General features: G+C 43.4%; 1 protein-coding gene across 1 annotated transcript in view; it reads left to right on the top strand.

Moving 5' to 3' along the window:
* Window positions 1–15965, top strand: part of TUB (TUB bipartite transcription factor) — a 193205-nt gene that overhangs the window by 124699 nt on the left and 52541 nt on the right. Inside the window, exon 8 of the mRNA XM_030202442.1 lies at window positions 13385–13497. Within this exon, the coding sequence (XP_030058302.1) occupies window positions 13385–13497 (113 nt within the window). The remainder of the gene's footprint in view (window positions 1–13384; window positions 13498–15965) is intronic.

Below are 15965 nucleotides of genomic sequence, written 5' to 3'. Positions count from 1 at the left end.
CCTGCTACAGGTATGTATCATTTGCTTTATCTGCCCAGTTTCCCATCTACATTTCTCCATGTCTTACCTCATCCTGCACCTGCATCATTACTTTTCATTTTCCCCAGTAACCTCCTTTTGGATGAACTTCATGACCCATACAATTAGTACATTCTTGTACTTTATTTACATGCAGCTGTATCATACCTTCTAAGCTTGGATAAACATGTGTTATAAGTTAGCCAAAAGCATGTCTAAGAACAAACTACAGTGCGTGCTCAAGTCTCTAGGATAGATTCCTCTCCAAGACATCTTCCTTTCGTCCTCAAGATTCATGTAGTCTTGAGTCTGTTATATACCAATGGGAGATATGTAGTCCTTAAAGGAAGCCTGGCTATCGTCCTTGTCATCAGGCTCTTCATGCTGGTACATAATCTTGGTCAATTAGTCTTTGAAGTAGACCACGAATACAAGGAATGCAACAGCATCCACATGTTACCAATATGGCTGCAGCCACAGCAACAGAGGTCAATACTGAAGTAATCAGGCCACTCCAACTTCCAAACCAATCTTCCATCCATTTGGTGAATGGGTCGCTGTTATTATTATTATTAGCATTTGTATAGCGCTACCAGACGCACGCAGCGCTGAACACCTGACATAAAAAGACAGTCCCTGCTCAAAAGAGCTTACAATCTAAATAATACAGAAAGACAAGACAGTTACGGGTGAGGGAAGTAATGGGTGAGAAGGAAGGAAGGGACAAGGGGAGGGCAGAATTTTCCACCAGTTCCCTTGACAAGGCTGTCAGTCCAGCCAACACCTTGGTGATACTTACATAGGGAGCTGTGTTGTTCAGGATATACGTGCAAAAAAACTCTCCAAACATCTGGCAGACTCCACCTTTTTCCGCCAGTAGCATGTCCAGTGCTAGTTGATTCTGCCATGCCATCATTGAAGTGGCATCAAGTTGCTCAGCAATTCCTCTTACGGTGTCTCGGGTGTAGTTGACAAATCTCTGCTGATTATAATAGATATAGTTGATCCAGTCTACAATCTTATTAATTGTTACCCACCAGAAGAGGAAGGACTCAAATCCAGCAGTAACCGGGTTCCTTGCCTTGAATTCATTGGGCACCCCTTGAGGTACCCCAATGTCATCCATATACACATGTAGGTCAAATGATCCGCCAGGTGTCACTGCCCTCTTCATTCTATGTGGAATTGATTGTGGTAGTTCCAGTGTTCCTGTGGGTAACATATAAAAAGGCATGATAACTTGAATTAATGCACACTTCCCATGCCACACTTGCGGGAGATGGGGTCTAAGAAGGAGATCCCCACACATCCACCAGACATCAGCTCTTCCTTGGTCTTGATTCTGGAACCAGTTAAGATGGTATTTATGGTTCTGTCTTCCCTTCAAGTTGACCCGATGATCGCAGTATGAGTCTGGGAGTGGCTTCAGATTTTGTCACTTTCCTCGTCCTTTTATAGAGAAGCAGGTATAGTTACCTGGGTATGATCTTACTACTGGTGGTTTAATCCTTCCTTTAGTGGGGGGGGGGGGGGGGGGGGGAAAGGTGTGACATCATAAGGCAGGTTCCGTTGGGTCTATAACTGCTGTTATATAACTGGACCATGCACTGCAATCCTTCAGGATCATCAAGACTCAATCTGAAGGGTATGGTCCCCAAGAAAGGTCTTGCTTTAGCACATGCCACACAGTCAGACTTGATTATTTTCCCAGTAGTATAAATTACCCATGCCATCCATTCATATTTTTCCTGGTAACCTGTTTCAAGTCCCAGTTTTTCTTCAATTGTCAGATTTCCAATCTGATTATTTTGGGCATGGGAAGTCCGAAGTAATCTCGAGACATATTTCCCTCCAATATTTGGATAAAGAAATGTCCAATGGGATCAGTCCCAGAAATGTACGCTTCTACAGCGTATAAACGTTCATCTGCCTTCTGAGGTGTTTGTAAAGTAATTAATTGGTTTTTTTGTTACATTTGTACCCCACGCTTTCCCACTCATGGGAGGCTCAATGCGGCTTACATGGGGCAATGGAGGGTTAAGTGACTTGCCCAGAGTCACAAGGAGCTGCCTGTGCCTGAAGTGGGAATCAAACTCAGTTCCTCAGTTCCCCAGGACCAAAGTCCACCACCCTAACCACTAGGCCACTCTTCCAATTTGTCTCATCAGTACACTCGGACACTGCCTTCTTTATGATGGAAAACCTGCTTTGGATCTCGGTATCATCTTGTGATCTTAGTAGGCGATAGCCCCAAGGTGTGGAGCTCGTGCTCCAAATAGCTAGGTTCCATATTGTGCATTGGCGGGTTCCGGGAGGATTTGTGGGAAGGAAGCACACATACTTATCAGACCATGTAAGTCTCGCAGCTGCCTCTCGTCCTCCGCAGCGAGTTAGTTCACAAAAATCTATTTCCACTGTGCTGGTCTGGCCTTCATAAAAGGTAATGTTCTTAGGGGGTTCAGGAAGCCACGTACATGCCCATTCCATGGGATCAGTTTCTTTGTGTAGTACTCGGGCTGCAGCAACTCTGCGTTTTTCTCGAGTGAATGTCTCCTGCATCCGATTGGAGTAGTCTTGGGAATTATTTCTTTTCTGATCCTGAGGATTTGATATCCTTTTGACTGTGTCTATAACCTGGAATAGGAGGATGATAAGAGCTATGCCATAGATTGTTCCTAGGACCAATCAGTCTTGATTGCTCTCCTCCGAGGGGACTCCAAACTGTTGTCTCAGTCAATTGCTCACATGGATCTTCTGGATCAGATGTTAAGGCCTCCATTTCGACCCTAAGTTCTCACTTGGGTTGTTGTTTTCTTCACCGGGTTTGAGATGAGGGTTCCTATTGAATCACCTCCCCTTTGTAGCCGGGCTTACCCTTGCGAGAAGTTGATCTACTCTGGTTGCCTAATCAACTCCGGGTTCTGCTACCTTCTTGCAGTGTGATAGGTGTACCCAGATACTTCATTCAGCTATTTTTACAGCTGTGGGGGTACTCAGGAGTACTTGGTATGGACCTTCCCCGTGGGGTGAAGCCCAGTTTTTTCTCTTAATCACCTTAATAAGGACCCAGTCTCCTGTTTGAACCTTTTCAAGCTCAGTATGTCCAGAATCTTCAAACTGATCTGGAATGACATTAGACAGAGAAATTTCTTTGTTAGTTAACATTTTCTTCATATATGTCGCCAGTGATTCCTCAGCCTCCTCATGACTCTTTTCCAGTGAAGCAAACTGAGGGATCACATACTGCCTTCCAAACAGAATTTCAAAGGGAGTCAATCCCGTTTTCCCTGCCGGTGTTATATGCATATACAAGGTGGCCAAGGGAAGGCAGTATATCCAACTCTTTCCGGTTTCTGCCATTATCTTTCTTAATTTGCTTTTGAAGATTCCATTGTGTCTTTCCACCAGTCCGGCCGACTGGGGGTGGTAGGCACAGTGGTTCCTCAGGTCAATGGTCAATTGTTTCCCTAACAGAGAAATGATGGAGTTCACAAAATGGGGATCATTGTCACTATAAATTCTTTCTGGAATGCCATACCGTGGTATGACTTCTTTTACCAAGGCCTTAGCCACTGTCAGGGCATCAGCTGTTTTACTTGGAAACGTTTCTACCCACTTTGAAAACATCAATGATTAGTAAGCAATATTTCTTGTTTTCACATTTATTCAATTCAATAAAATCCATACATAAGTACTGAAATGGGTAATTTGGGTGAGGGAAGGTGTCCATTCAGGGTCTGAGTCTTCCCTGAAAATTGTGCTTAGCACAGAGCATACATTGTGAACAGAAAATTTTAGCGTATAGTGAAAACCCATATGCTGTGAATATTTCCGTTACTATCATTACCATCCCTCCTGTTGAGACATGACTTGGCCCATGGCTCACTATTGCAACATAACGAAACAAATTTGTTTGGTAATATATGTTTATTTTCAGTAGATAGGTAAATGTCATCTACAAGGTTGGCTCCTTTACCTAGCCAAGATTGTTTTTCTTTTTCTGGGGATGCCTGCTGTATCTGGCGTAGCATTGCCAAATCCAGGAAGGTTGCATCTTTATCTGGAAAAGAATGTCATGTAAAGGAGCACATAGTGCAGCTTCTCTTCCTGTTTTGTCTGCAAAGGCATTTCCTAAAGAAATGGGATCTGTACATCTAGTATGGACTGCACACTTACAAATGGCTATCTGTCTAGGAAGTAAGACAGCATCCAGTAATTAAAGGATAAGATTTTTTGTGATTTATTTCCTTTCCTGTGGAGGTGACCATGCCTCTATTTTTCCATTGCTGTGCAAAGGTATGGACAGTGGTAAAAGCATACTGACTATCTGTGTAGATGTTGACTGTCTTGTTCTGCACTCGTTTACAGGCCTCAGCCAGGGCTATCAGTTCTGCTGCTTGGGCTGAGTAAGTGATTGGTAATGATGCCGCTTTTAAAATTTGGTCATGGGTTACTATTGCAAAACCTGTAGCATTCATTCCATCAAGGTTCTTTTTACTGGAACCATCTACAAATAATGTAAGATCAGCATTCTGATAAGGTATGTATTTTAAGTCAGGTCGTGGTAGTACCTTATGAGTTATTTCTGCAAGACAGTCATGTGGGCTATCGTCACTTACAATAGGTACTACGGATGCAGGGTTCAAGGTGGTGCAGTGTTCAATAGTCAGGTGTAGCTGTGATAATAAGGTAGTCATGCAGGAGAGATGTCGCGAGGGTGATAGGTTGTTATGACCCGGTAGTAGTGAGCCCTTGTGCCCCGACAGAGCATGGCAGAGATGGAGTGCTACCGCACTCAGTCAGGCAGCCAGACAACCCCTAGCTTCACCTGGAAAGCGACCACCGTTCACCGGGAGTTGAGCTCCCAGCTGCAGGCGGCCACCAGGACTTCTGGAACCGGCGGGGTTGCACAGCCGCTAACCAGGATGGCAGGAAACAGACACAGTCCAGAACCAGTACTCCGACAGGCAAAGAATAGTCAAAATCAGTCCAGGGTCAAGGCAGGCAGCAAACAAGCGTAATCCGAGAAAACTAGCCAAGGTCCGGTGCACAGGTAAACAGGAACAGAAGAATAGTCAGTGAACAGCACTCCCACAGCAACTCCTCAGAGCAATTGAGGCCAAAGCAAAGAAGGCCTGGAGGCAGTGCTTTAAATAGTGAAGCAATCAGAGCAAACCAAACTCAGGTGCATCCAACATGGCAGCCCCCATAGGAGATCCTCCCACGACCAGTTATGGAGTTCCTTCCTGTTCTCGTTTAGACAAGATGGCTGCCTCCTCCTGAGCTAGCCAAGATGGCTGCTGCTCTTGCTCCAAGCTGGATGACGGCTGCCGGGTTAGGAAACAGAAACCAACCCATCCTGGAGAAGTATAGCAGAGCGTAACATAGGTATGAAATTTTGTTCTGAAGTAATATTACTGCGACTGCATGTGGGACTCGAAGTGTGAGTGTGTGGAAAAGTACCAGGGTCACAGATGCCTATATTGCCATAGAGGCAGCTACCACAGCCTGAACACAGTGTGGAAGGGCACGGACCACTGGGTCTAGTCTGCTAGAGTAATAGGCCAATGGCCTCTGTTTGTTTCCGTGTTCTTGTGTTAGTACTGAAGTCATGTACCCATCCTTACAGTCAACAGTTTGGAAGAAGGGTTTAGCATAATTTGGCAATCCTAAAACTGAGGAACTGACTAGGACCTGTTTGATTTTTATGAATGCTAACTCTGCTTCAGTCGTCCAAGACAGTGGGTCAGAGGCTGCCATAGGGGTATCATACATTAGAGCTAATAAAGGTGCTGTAATGGCTGCATAATCAAGTATCCAGGGCCTACAAAAATTTGTCATCCCTAGGAAGGACATCATTTGTCTTTTCGTAATAGGTTTTGGCGCCTGTAATATGGCAATCTTACAGTTTTCATCTAAATGCTTTCCTTCATGTGAAAGATTATAACCCAAGTACCGTACAGTAGCTTGCCATAACTGAAGTTTTGATTTGTTTACCTTATGGCCTTGGTCAGCTAAAAATTGAAGGAGACTGTTAGTATCAAGCCTGCACTGCTCTTTAGTTTCTGAGGCTAGGAGAATGTCATCTACATACAGTAGTATCTGACTCCCTTGTGGTGGTTCAAATTTTGCTAGGTTTGCAGACATAATCTGTGAAAAAATGGTGGGTGATTCACAGTAGCCTTGAGGAAGGCAAGTATAGGTATACCTTTCTCCCTCAAAGGTGAATGCAAACCAAAACCTACTTTGTGGGTCAATTTGAATAGTAAAAAAAAGCATTACTGATGTCTATGACTGAAAAGTATTTGTTTTGTGGTCTTGACCCACTACAATCTGGTTTTCGCCCTCTCCACTCAACCGAAACTGCGCTTACTAAAGACTCCAATGACCTATTACTGGCTAAATCCAGAGATCAATATTCCATCCTCATTCTTCTTGATCTTTCCGCTGCTTTTGACACTGTCGATCACAGCATACTTCTTCATACCCTGTACTCACTTGGATTCCAGGGCTCTGTCCTTTCCTGGTTCTCTTCCTACCTCTCCCTCCGCACCTTTAGTGTTCACTCTGGTGGATCCTCTTCTACTTCTATCCCTCTGCCTGTCGGCGTACCTCAGGGTTCTGTTCTTGGTCCCCTCCTCTTTTCTATCTACACTTCTTCCCTTGGTTCATTAATCTCATCCCATGGCTTTTCCTACCATCTCTTGCATCCAAACCAAAGTTTCAGCGTGCTTGTCTGACATTGCTGTCTGGATGTCTCAACGCCACCTGAAATTAAATATGACCAAAACCGAGCTTCTCATTTCCCCCCCCCCCCCCAACCCACCTCCCCGCTCCCCCCGTTTTCTATTTCTGTTGATGGCTCTCTCATTCTCCCTGTCTCCTCAGCTCGAAACCTTGGGGTCATCTTTGACTCTTCTCTCTCCTTCTCTGCTCATATCCAGCAGATTGCCAAGACCTGTCATTTCTTTCTTTACAACATCCGTAAAATCCGCCCCTTTCATTCCGAGCACTCTACCAAAACCCTCATCCACACCCTTGTCACCTCTCGTTTAGACTACTGTAATCTGCTTCTTGCTGGCCTCCCACTTAGTCACCTCTCCCCCCTTCAGTCGGTTCAAAACTCTGCTGCCCGTCTCGTCTTCCGCCAGGGTCGCTTTACTCATACTACCCCTCTCCTCAAGACCCTTCACTGGCTCCCTATCCGTTTTCGCATCCTGTTCAAACTTCTTCTACTAACCTATAAATGTACTCACTCTGCTGCTCCCCAGTATCTCTCCACACTCGTCCTTCCCTACACCCCTTCCCGTGCACTCCGCTCCATGGATAAAACCTTCTTATCTGTTCCCTTCTCCACTACTGCCAACTCCAGACTTCGCGCCTTCTGTCTCGCTGCACCCTACGCCTGGAATAAACTTCCTGAGCCCCTACGTCTTGCCCCATCCTTGGCCACCTTTAAATCTAGACTGAAAGCCCACCTCTTTAACATTGCTTTTGACTCGTAACCACTTGTAACCACTCGCCTCCACCTACCCTCCTCTCTTCCTTCCCGTTCACATTAATTGATTTGATTTGCTTACTTTATTTATTTATTTATTGTCTATTAGATTGTAAGCTCTTTGAGCAGGGACTGTCTTTCTTCTATGTTTGTGCAGCACTGCGTACGCCTTGTAGCGCTATAGAAATGCTAAATAGTAGTAGTAGTAGTAGTACTTAGGTCATTTAGCAAAGTGGATAGATCGGGTACAGTGGGTGCTCTCGGGATCACTGCCTTATTTACCGCTTGTAAATCTTGCACCATTCTCCATCCTTGGGAAGGAGGTGCTTTTTTTTACAGGGAACAAAGGAGTATTACAGGGCGAGTCTGAACATGGGATCAATACTCCTGTTTGTAAGAGGTCTCTTATTACTGGTCGGATTTCATCTGCTGCTTCTGGCTTCAGGGTATACTGTTTTTGATATGGCCTGAATGAGCTTTTCGGGGTGATATAAATCATCGGTGCATCTTTGATTGTACCAATATCAGTACTCCCCTGGGACCAGAGTTTGGAGGGAACCTCGGGCAACTCTACATTCTCAGGCTCATTCAGGTAGTACAAATGTCAATTGTTTGCAGATTTGTCAAGTAAGTCTTTCAGGTGTACTATGGGCAGCGCCACTGTGGTCCATGATATTAATTTCGACCAGGTACCCACTAGGGGGTTAAACTGGAGTCCAGATTCTTTCAGGGGTTCCCAATTATCATTATTTACACAAGTAGTGACAAATCTGCCTACATCTACCCATTTAGCATGCTGGGGTTTAGACAGGTAAATGTGTGAGACATATCTTGATCTATAGAGACGATTCTCTGACAACATGCTGGGCAGTTGTACTTGAGCTGCGCAAAAGCCTTTGTCATCCCAGTACAACTTCAAAATAGTCATTTGGCACTGTTTCAGCTTCAGGAAAGCTGTCTCATACAAAGAATCAGGCTTGGATGTATGAGTATAGTAGGTAGTACCATGCAAATCCTTAGGATACATGAATTGTACAGCTATTGGTTTAACAAGGGTTTGTACTATCTGCACTAGTTCCTTATTCACAGAGGATGTGCCTTTTGTGATTGGGTCCAGACTATAGAAATAAATGAAGGGTTGCACAGCCTGTGTCACATACGTGCCTTCCTCAATTTTAAAAGCCTTTAACACCTTTTCGGTTGGCACTACAGCAATTCCTAAGCTGTGCAGAAGGGCTCTCCCTAATAAATTACATGTGCAGACTTTGGATACAATTACCTGGCATGTGCTGCGTCTACCACTTTCAGGCTCAAAAACCTCTATTAATTTAGACAATGGTTCCTTTATTATGTTACTACCTGCATTCTTTACTATGATAGTCTCAGAGGACAAAGGAATTAATTTTGCATCATCAAATTTTACAACTGTGCATCCAGCCCCAGTATCACACAGGAAAGTAATTTCATTATTTCCGACCATAAGGGTTATCTGAGACAAGGCATGGCTTTCAAGGCAATTATAAACTCTTTCTAGCTGCAACACCTCTTCATCTTCAGTATTCGCTATCCATCTCATCTCCCCCATTTCCTCCAAGTCAGCATCTCCCTTGTCCCGGACTACTAGTGGGGACTCCCTTTCTAGTCATGCTCTCGGTTCTTCCTTCCTATCTCTGCATTCCCGAGCCCAATGTCCCTTCTTTCCGCACACATAACAACATCCTGGTTCCCTTCTAATTTGTCTATCTCGTCCTCTACCTCTCCCTCGGTTCCCTCTAAAGTTTTGGCTTGGCTATGTCAGGTATATTTCACTGGTACTCTCATCTACCATTAAGAGGTTGGACTTTTTCTGTTTTTTTCTTTCTTGAAAATGTGTCTCTGCATGTTTTGCATATTCAAGAAGAGAGCTGAGATGACATGTGCGGTGTGTTACCGTATGTTTAGTAATGAAGCTATTAATAGATGGTAAACACCCTTTTAAAAAAGCATTTTTAAGCTGTCGTTCATATGGCGTATCTTTATCCATATTGGGCGGGGGATTTGTGCCACTATGGATATCAAAGTTTGCCCTTGGTATAAATTTAGTTCTAATACGTGCCAGTAAATTATTCAAGGCTTGGGCAAGGACGGCGTCATCATAATTCAGTGGTCTGTTGTTGCCATCGAGGGGTTGCCAATCTCCACTGATAAGGCACCAATCAGGACCAAGAATTTGCCTAAGAGCTCTTGCTATTTCCACCCCATTTAGCCGGTAACTTTGACATAAGTTACGAATCTGAGTTTCAAAATCTAATGATTTAATTTTGGGGTATGGAATGCCTTCTGTGGCCTTCTTTACATCATTTAAAGACCATGGTTGGTAAACGAACATGGTGTCATTTTGATCCTGTTCACCTGCTCGAGGGTTGGGTACTTCTATAAGGGTTCGATTTTCATATTCATCTGGCTGGCACGCATGAGGATTTTTAATTTGCCACTCTCCCCATGATTTTCCACTTCTAGTAACATGGCTAGCCTTATGTAATGTAGTGGGAGCGACTGGTTCCGTAGGGCAGCTAGGCTTAGGAGGTTCTGAATAGGGTGGTGGGGTTAGTCGGTCATCAGGGCATGGCCGATTATGAGGTTTAATTACTAGCAGGTCATCTTCCTATGTTAACACATTATTATGTGTCTCAAATTTCAGCCACTTCTCTTCAATTAATTTTTGCCTCTTACAAGATTCTAGGAACCAGTCTCGGGATTCTTTATAGCCATTTTCCCCTGCTTTCTTAGGATTAGTGATTTCATAATTTTCTATATCTTGTAGTAACTTTTTACATGATTCAACAGTTAATTTACCATCAAATCCAAACTTCTTTTTCCATTTATTTAAATACAACACAGTATCTGGATTATGTTTATGCATAAACTTGGGGTCCCTGCAAAGGATCTTTTGCTTCTGAAATCTCGTAATGCAGCAACACAGACATCCACAACACCCAATCTTACAACATAAATTTCCCATAGCTATTAAACTGTCGGTTCAGGAATCCCAAATTCATACCAACTCTCTCTCTCTTTTTGTTTTAACGTGCACACGGAGTTATTTATTCCTTTAGTCTTCTCACACAGACTATGGTCTCTGAGTGGGTCCCAGACCCCGGACTTCTTTTTATACTATAGCAGTCCCAGACTGAAAAAGAGTCCTCACTCTAAATCTCATTCATTAATTTTAAAAGACAAAACAAGACACAAAATTACCTAAATTGGTCCCATGTAATTCGTGACATCTAAGAAAGAAAACCTTCACCCTTCCAAGTGTCAGAAGAACTAGCCCCTTTTTACAGGATCTCCCCGGGGAATTTTTCATAAGGGATTTTTTTTTTTTTTCAAAATCCAAGTGCACAACAGTTCCGACCCTGACACAAGGAAAATGTTATTGGTTTCCGGCTCGAAGGACCAAGCTGTTATAAGAATTTTACCAATACTCATGAACACCATTAGACCAAGTCAGGCTTAAAGCAGTTAAAGCAGCTTTATTACTTGCAAGGAGACAACATCCAGGAGATAAATCCAACACACAAGCAGGAGGTTGTTGTCTAACTCTATACGAATTCCCATGTTATTATATACCTTCTTTCACCATTAGATCAATTCCTATCCTGTTTGTCCAATTATCTATTCCCTTATATGGTCTATCTGCCCAGTTTCCCATCTACATTTCTCCATGTCTTACCTCATCCTGCACCTGCATCATTACTTTTCATTTTCCCAGTAACCTCCTTTTGGATGAACTTCATGACCCATACAATTAGTACATTCTTGTACTTTATTTACATGCAGCTGTATCATACCTTCTAAGCTTGGATAAACATGTGTGATAAGCTAGCTAAAAGCATGTCTAAGAACAAACTACAGTGCTTCTTGTCCAGAAGCTGTATATGTAAAAAATGATTAACCCAATACTTTCCCTACACAGATAGCCCCAAACAAACGATTTAACCGGTCAGTGGCTATTCTGGCCAGTTAAATTGTTTTGAATATCGACAAGTGAATAACCAGTTTTTTGTGGCTGGCTATCTCATACACAGTTACATGCGATATTCAGCACTTAACCGTCTTAGTGACATTGCATAATGATAGGATTGTGTTTTATGTCATCTGATATGGCCAGGCTGTTAAATGCTGAATATTGGCACTTAACCGCATAAGTGACGACTCTGCTCCCAGACTGCCCATGAAATCGCTGGCTTTCCTTTAGCGGTCGGGTGATATTCAGCAGCACTAACTGGTTAACTGCCACTGAAGATTAGTAGATAACGTTGCACAAGCAATATAACTGGCCAATTAAATCACTTGGACTATCAACCTGTTCCCTCGTGCTGGTAATTTCATATGAAACTATCTTGTTTGACAATTTAAATTACTTAGCAATTTGAATTCTTTATCCTTCTATACCCAAAATCATCTATTCTTATCTTGCTAACTAGACTTAAATATTAGACAAGATGTATCAGATTTAATAATTGAAGACATACATAATATATTCAAAAAATAAGCAAGCTGGTACCCAGTCATGTAGGTATGTGCAGTGCTGGTTGACTATGGAGCTCATTTTCAAAAGAGAAAAATGTCCAAAAAGTGGCATAAATCTGCATTTGGACATTTTTCTCACAAAAACATCAAAATTGGTATTTTAGAAATCAATTTTTAGACATTTTTCTTTGAAGTCCATTCAGATCACAAGGGGGTGTGTCAGAGCATGTTAAGGGCGGGGTCTGGGTGTTCCTAACACTTGGACGTTTTTCAGCCATAATGGAACAAAACAAAACCATCCAGGACTAAAACTAAGGTGTTTTGAGCTATACCTGTTTTTATAACGAATAAGGCACAAAAAGGTGCCCTAAATGACCAGATGACCACTGGAGGGAATCAGGAATGACCTCCTCTTACTCCCCCTCCCACCCCCACCCCCAAAATGTGATTAAAATCATTACTTGCCAGCCTCTATGCCAACCTCAGATGTTATACTCAGGTTCATTAGAACATCATGCAGGTCCCTGGAGTAGTCTAGTTGTGGGTGCAGTGCACTGCAGACAGGTAGACCCAGACTCTTACCTCCCCCTACCTGTTACCTTTAGATTGTAAGCTCTCTTGAGCAGGGACTGTCCTTCCCCATGTTTTAACTTGTACAGCGCTGCATAACCCTTGTAGCGCTATAGAAATGCTAAGTAGTAGTAGTAGTAGTACACTTGTGGAGGAAATTGTGAGCCCTCCAAAACGCACCAGAAATCCACTGTAACCACATATAGGTGTCCCCTTTACCCATAAGCGCTATGGTAGTGGTGTACAGTTGGGGGTAGTGGGTTTTGAGTGAGCTTTGGCGAGCTCAACAGACAAGGTAAAGGAGCAATAATGAGACGTGTACCTGGGATCATTTTATGAAGTCCACTGCGGTGCCCCCTAGGGTGCCCTATTGCTTTCCTGGGATGTCAAGGGGACCAGTGTACTAAAAATGCGGCCTCTCGTACATCCTGATGGGTTCATTTTGTGCATTTTGCACTTGGATGGGGTTTTTTTTTTCCGAAAATGGATCAAAAAAGTAAAATGTCCAAATCGCAAAACCTTGTTCAAAACAGTTTTTTCGAAAAAAAAGATAGACATTTTTCTTTTTTGAAAATGACCTTCTTTCCTGTTCAGATTTTGAACGTTTTTTGCAAAACGTCCAAAGTTGGACTTAGACGTCATATCAAAAATGCCCCTTTATGTCTTTGGTGGTGGTATCCATTATTCTCTGTTTTTGTGATGGTGCTTTGCCATGGATATTGCATCAAGCCAATTTCACAACCTTTGCCCACAGGTTGTAGAATGTGATATTTTGTGGCTTCTCAGGTGTTTTTATTGGCTGGAAGAAAACGAAAGAAGAGCAAGACTTCCAATTACCTCATCTCCATAGACCCAACTGACTTGTCTCGAGGTGGAGAGAGTTTTATCGGGAAGCTTAGGTAACTATGTCCTCAGTTTTAATACATTGTCAGAACAGAGCTCAGACTGCTAACTCTGCCTGGAAAGAAATAAGATGAAGTCAATAAAAAAGTTATTTGTGTTGCCTAGTGCCCTGACAGATAGAGGGGCCCTTTTACTAAGCCGTGTAAGCATCTATGCATGCCCAACGTGCGCCAAAATGGAGTTACCGCCCAACTATCTTGTGGCTCTTGCGGTAATTTCATTTTTGGCGCATGTCCTATATGTACGTCTGAAAAATATTTTTTATTTTTGGGCACGCATAACGGACGCGCACCAAGTGGCATTTGATGCACGTAAGTCATTGCCGCACAGATTCTTTACCACTAGGTCAATAGCTGGCGGTAAGGTCTCAGACCCAAAATGGACGTGCGGTAATTTTGATTTTGCCACACATCCATTTCAGCAAAAAAAGGCCTTTTTTACAGGCATGCTAAAAAATGGATCGGCGTGTGCCCAAAACCCACGCCTACACTACTGCAACCATTTTTCAATGCACCTTAGTAAAAGGACCCCAGAGTGATTAGTTACTTTGATTTAATAAGTGAAGTTTATGCTTCTACTCCCTAGGAAGACCACTAAGTTCAGATCTCATTAGAAGAATGTTCTTTTCCAAAGTAGTAGATATACAAAAAGGGGACAATTCTGCAAGTGGCTGCCTCCATTTAGGATCCTAGTGGTGAGCAGTGAGAACCTATTATATAACAATTAGTAAAAAAGGCCCGTTTCTGGCTGAAATGAAACGGGTGCTAGCAAGGTTTTGCGCAGAGTGTGTATGTTTGAGAGAGTGTCTGTGAGAGTGACTGTATGAGAGTGAGAGAGAGAATGTGCAAGTGTGTGTGTGTGACAGAGTGAGAGTGGGTGTGAGTGTGTCTGTGAGAGAGCGTGTGTGTATGTGAGAATGAGTGTGTGCGAGTGCGTATGTGAGAGTGAGTGTCCTCCCGTCTCCCCCCTGTCAGGTGTCAGGACCCCCTCCCCTGTGGTCTGAGGACCCCTTTCCCCCCCCCCTCTCTGTGGTCCTAGGGACCCCCCTCAGTGGTCTGAAGGCCCCCCTCTCCATATTGTACATAATGAACTTTGTTGCTAATAGTGTGTTGAAGTGGAGAATGCTGGCACATTTAGACTGACTGTGGACAGTCATGAAGGCAGCCCCTACTAAAAAAATAAAAGCAAGAGCATTTTTATAATAATCACTGCATTGCAGTGAACAAAATGGAGCAAGTTCCCACATGCTATCTTTTCCTTTCTGTATTCAGTAGCTGACAGGCTTGCTTGTATTCTCCAGTCAGAACTCTTTGGACTATGTGAAATTGTAATTTGATGTTGTTTTTCCCATGAGATTTCCATTTAATGAGGACAAAAACTTTGTTTTTCAAGGTTTGTCCCAGAGTTTTGGAATGAGCTTTCCAGTGAATTTGATAGTTCCACTGATTATTTGCAATTTCATCAAAGGTTGAAAACTTTTGAAAATTGAATCATGGTAATCAACACATTTTTTTAAATGTTTGCTGCCATTGCTAAAATACTATCTAGATATCCAACATCAGTATCTGGATAGTGGCTGGCTCTGAATGTCTGCATAGGGTGGCCAGTGCAGGTGCTCTCCGGATATCAGAGATATTCAGTCTTGCCATCCGGATAACTAACCTGGCAAACATAGGACAGCCTTTTATCACTGATAACCAGATGACTCCATGGACTGCTGCTCCCTCATGGACCACTCTGGCATTATCCAGATGGTGCTGAAGCAGTCTCTAAGGATTTTCAGCGGCACTAAGCAGATACAGTACTAAAGAATATCAGATTGTTGGGTTTTTTTACCAGACATTTTAAGCTTTTGAATTAAGGTGCTCTATTAGGCTTATTTTCGAAAGAGAAAGACGCCCATATTTCAACCTAAATCGAGAGATGGGCGTCCGTTTCCCGTGGGCGCCCAAATTGGTATAATTGAAACCCGATTTTTGGCATCCTCAACTGCAGTCCGTCACGGAGACGAACAAAAATCACGGGGGCGTGTCGGAGGCGTGGCGAAGGCGGGACTGGGGCGTGGTTATCGGCCGAGGAGAGATGGGCATCTTTAGCTGATAATCGAAACAAGAAGGGCGTTTTTGACGAGAATTTGGTCCGCTTTATTTGGACCCGTTTTTCAGGTCCAAGGCCCAAAAAAGTGCCCCAACTGACCAGATGACCACCGGAGGGAATCGGGGATCACCTCCCCTGACTCCCCCAGTGGTCACTAACCCCCTCCCACCAAAAAAAAACCACTTTACAAAATTTTTCCCCAGCCTGTATGCCAGCCTCAAATGCCGTACCCACCTCCATGACAGCAGAATGTGTTCTATCCTCTGACAGCCTTTCCCTGGTTCTGATGTGGGTCTCGGGTGAGTGTGACACCTTTTCTGTTAAGGGCACTGCAGAGTCACATCAGCAATGCATTGTGGTGGGTATA

Source organism: Microcaecilia unicolor, chromosome 4, assembly GCF_901765095.1.
Source record: "Microcaecilia unicolor chromosome 4, aMicUni1.1, whole genome shotgun sequence".
Classification (NCBI taxonomy): Eukaryota; Metazoa; Chordata; class Amphibia; order Gymnophiona; family Siphonopidae; genus Microcaecilia; species Microcaecilia unicolor.
Note: the sequence above shows the minus strand (reverse complement) of the source record. Positions and strands in the feature narration are given on the sequence as shown.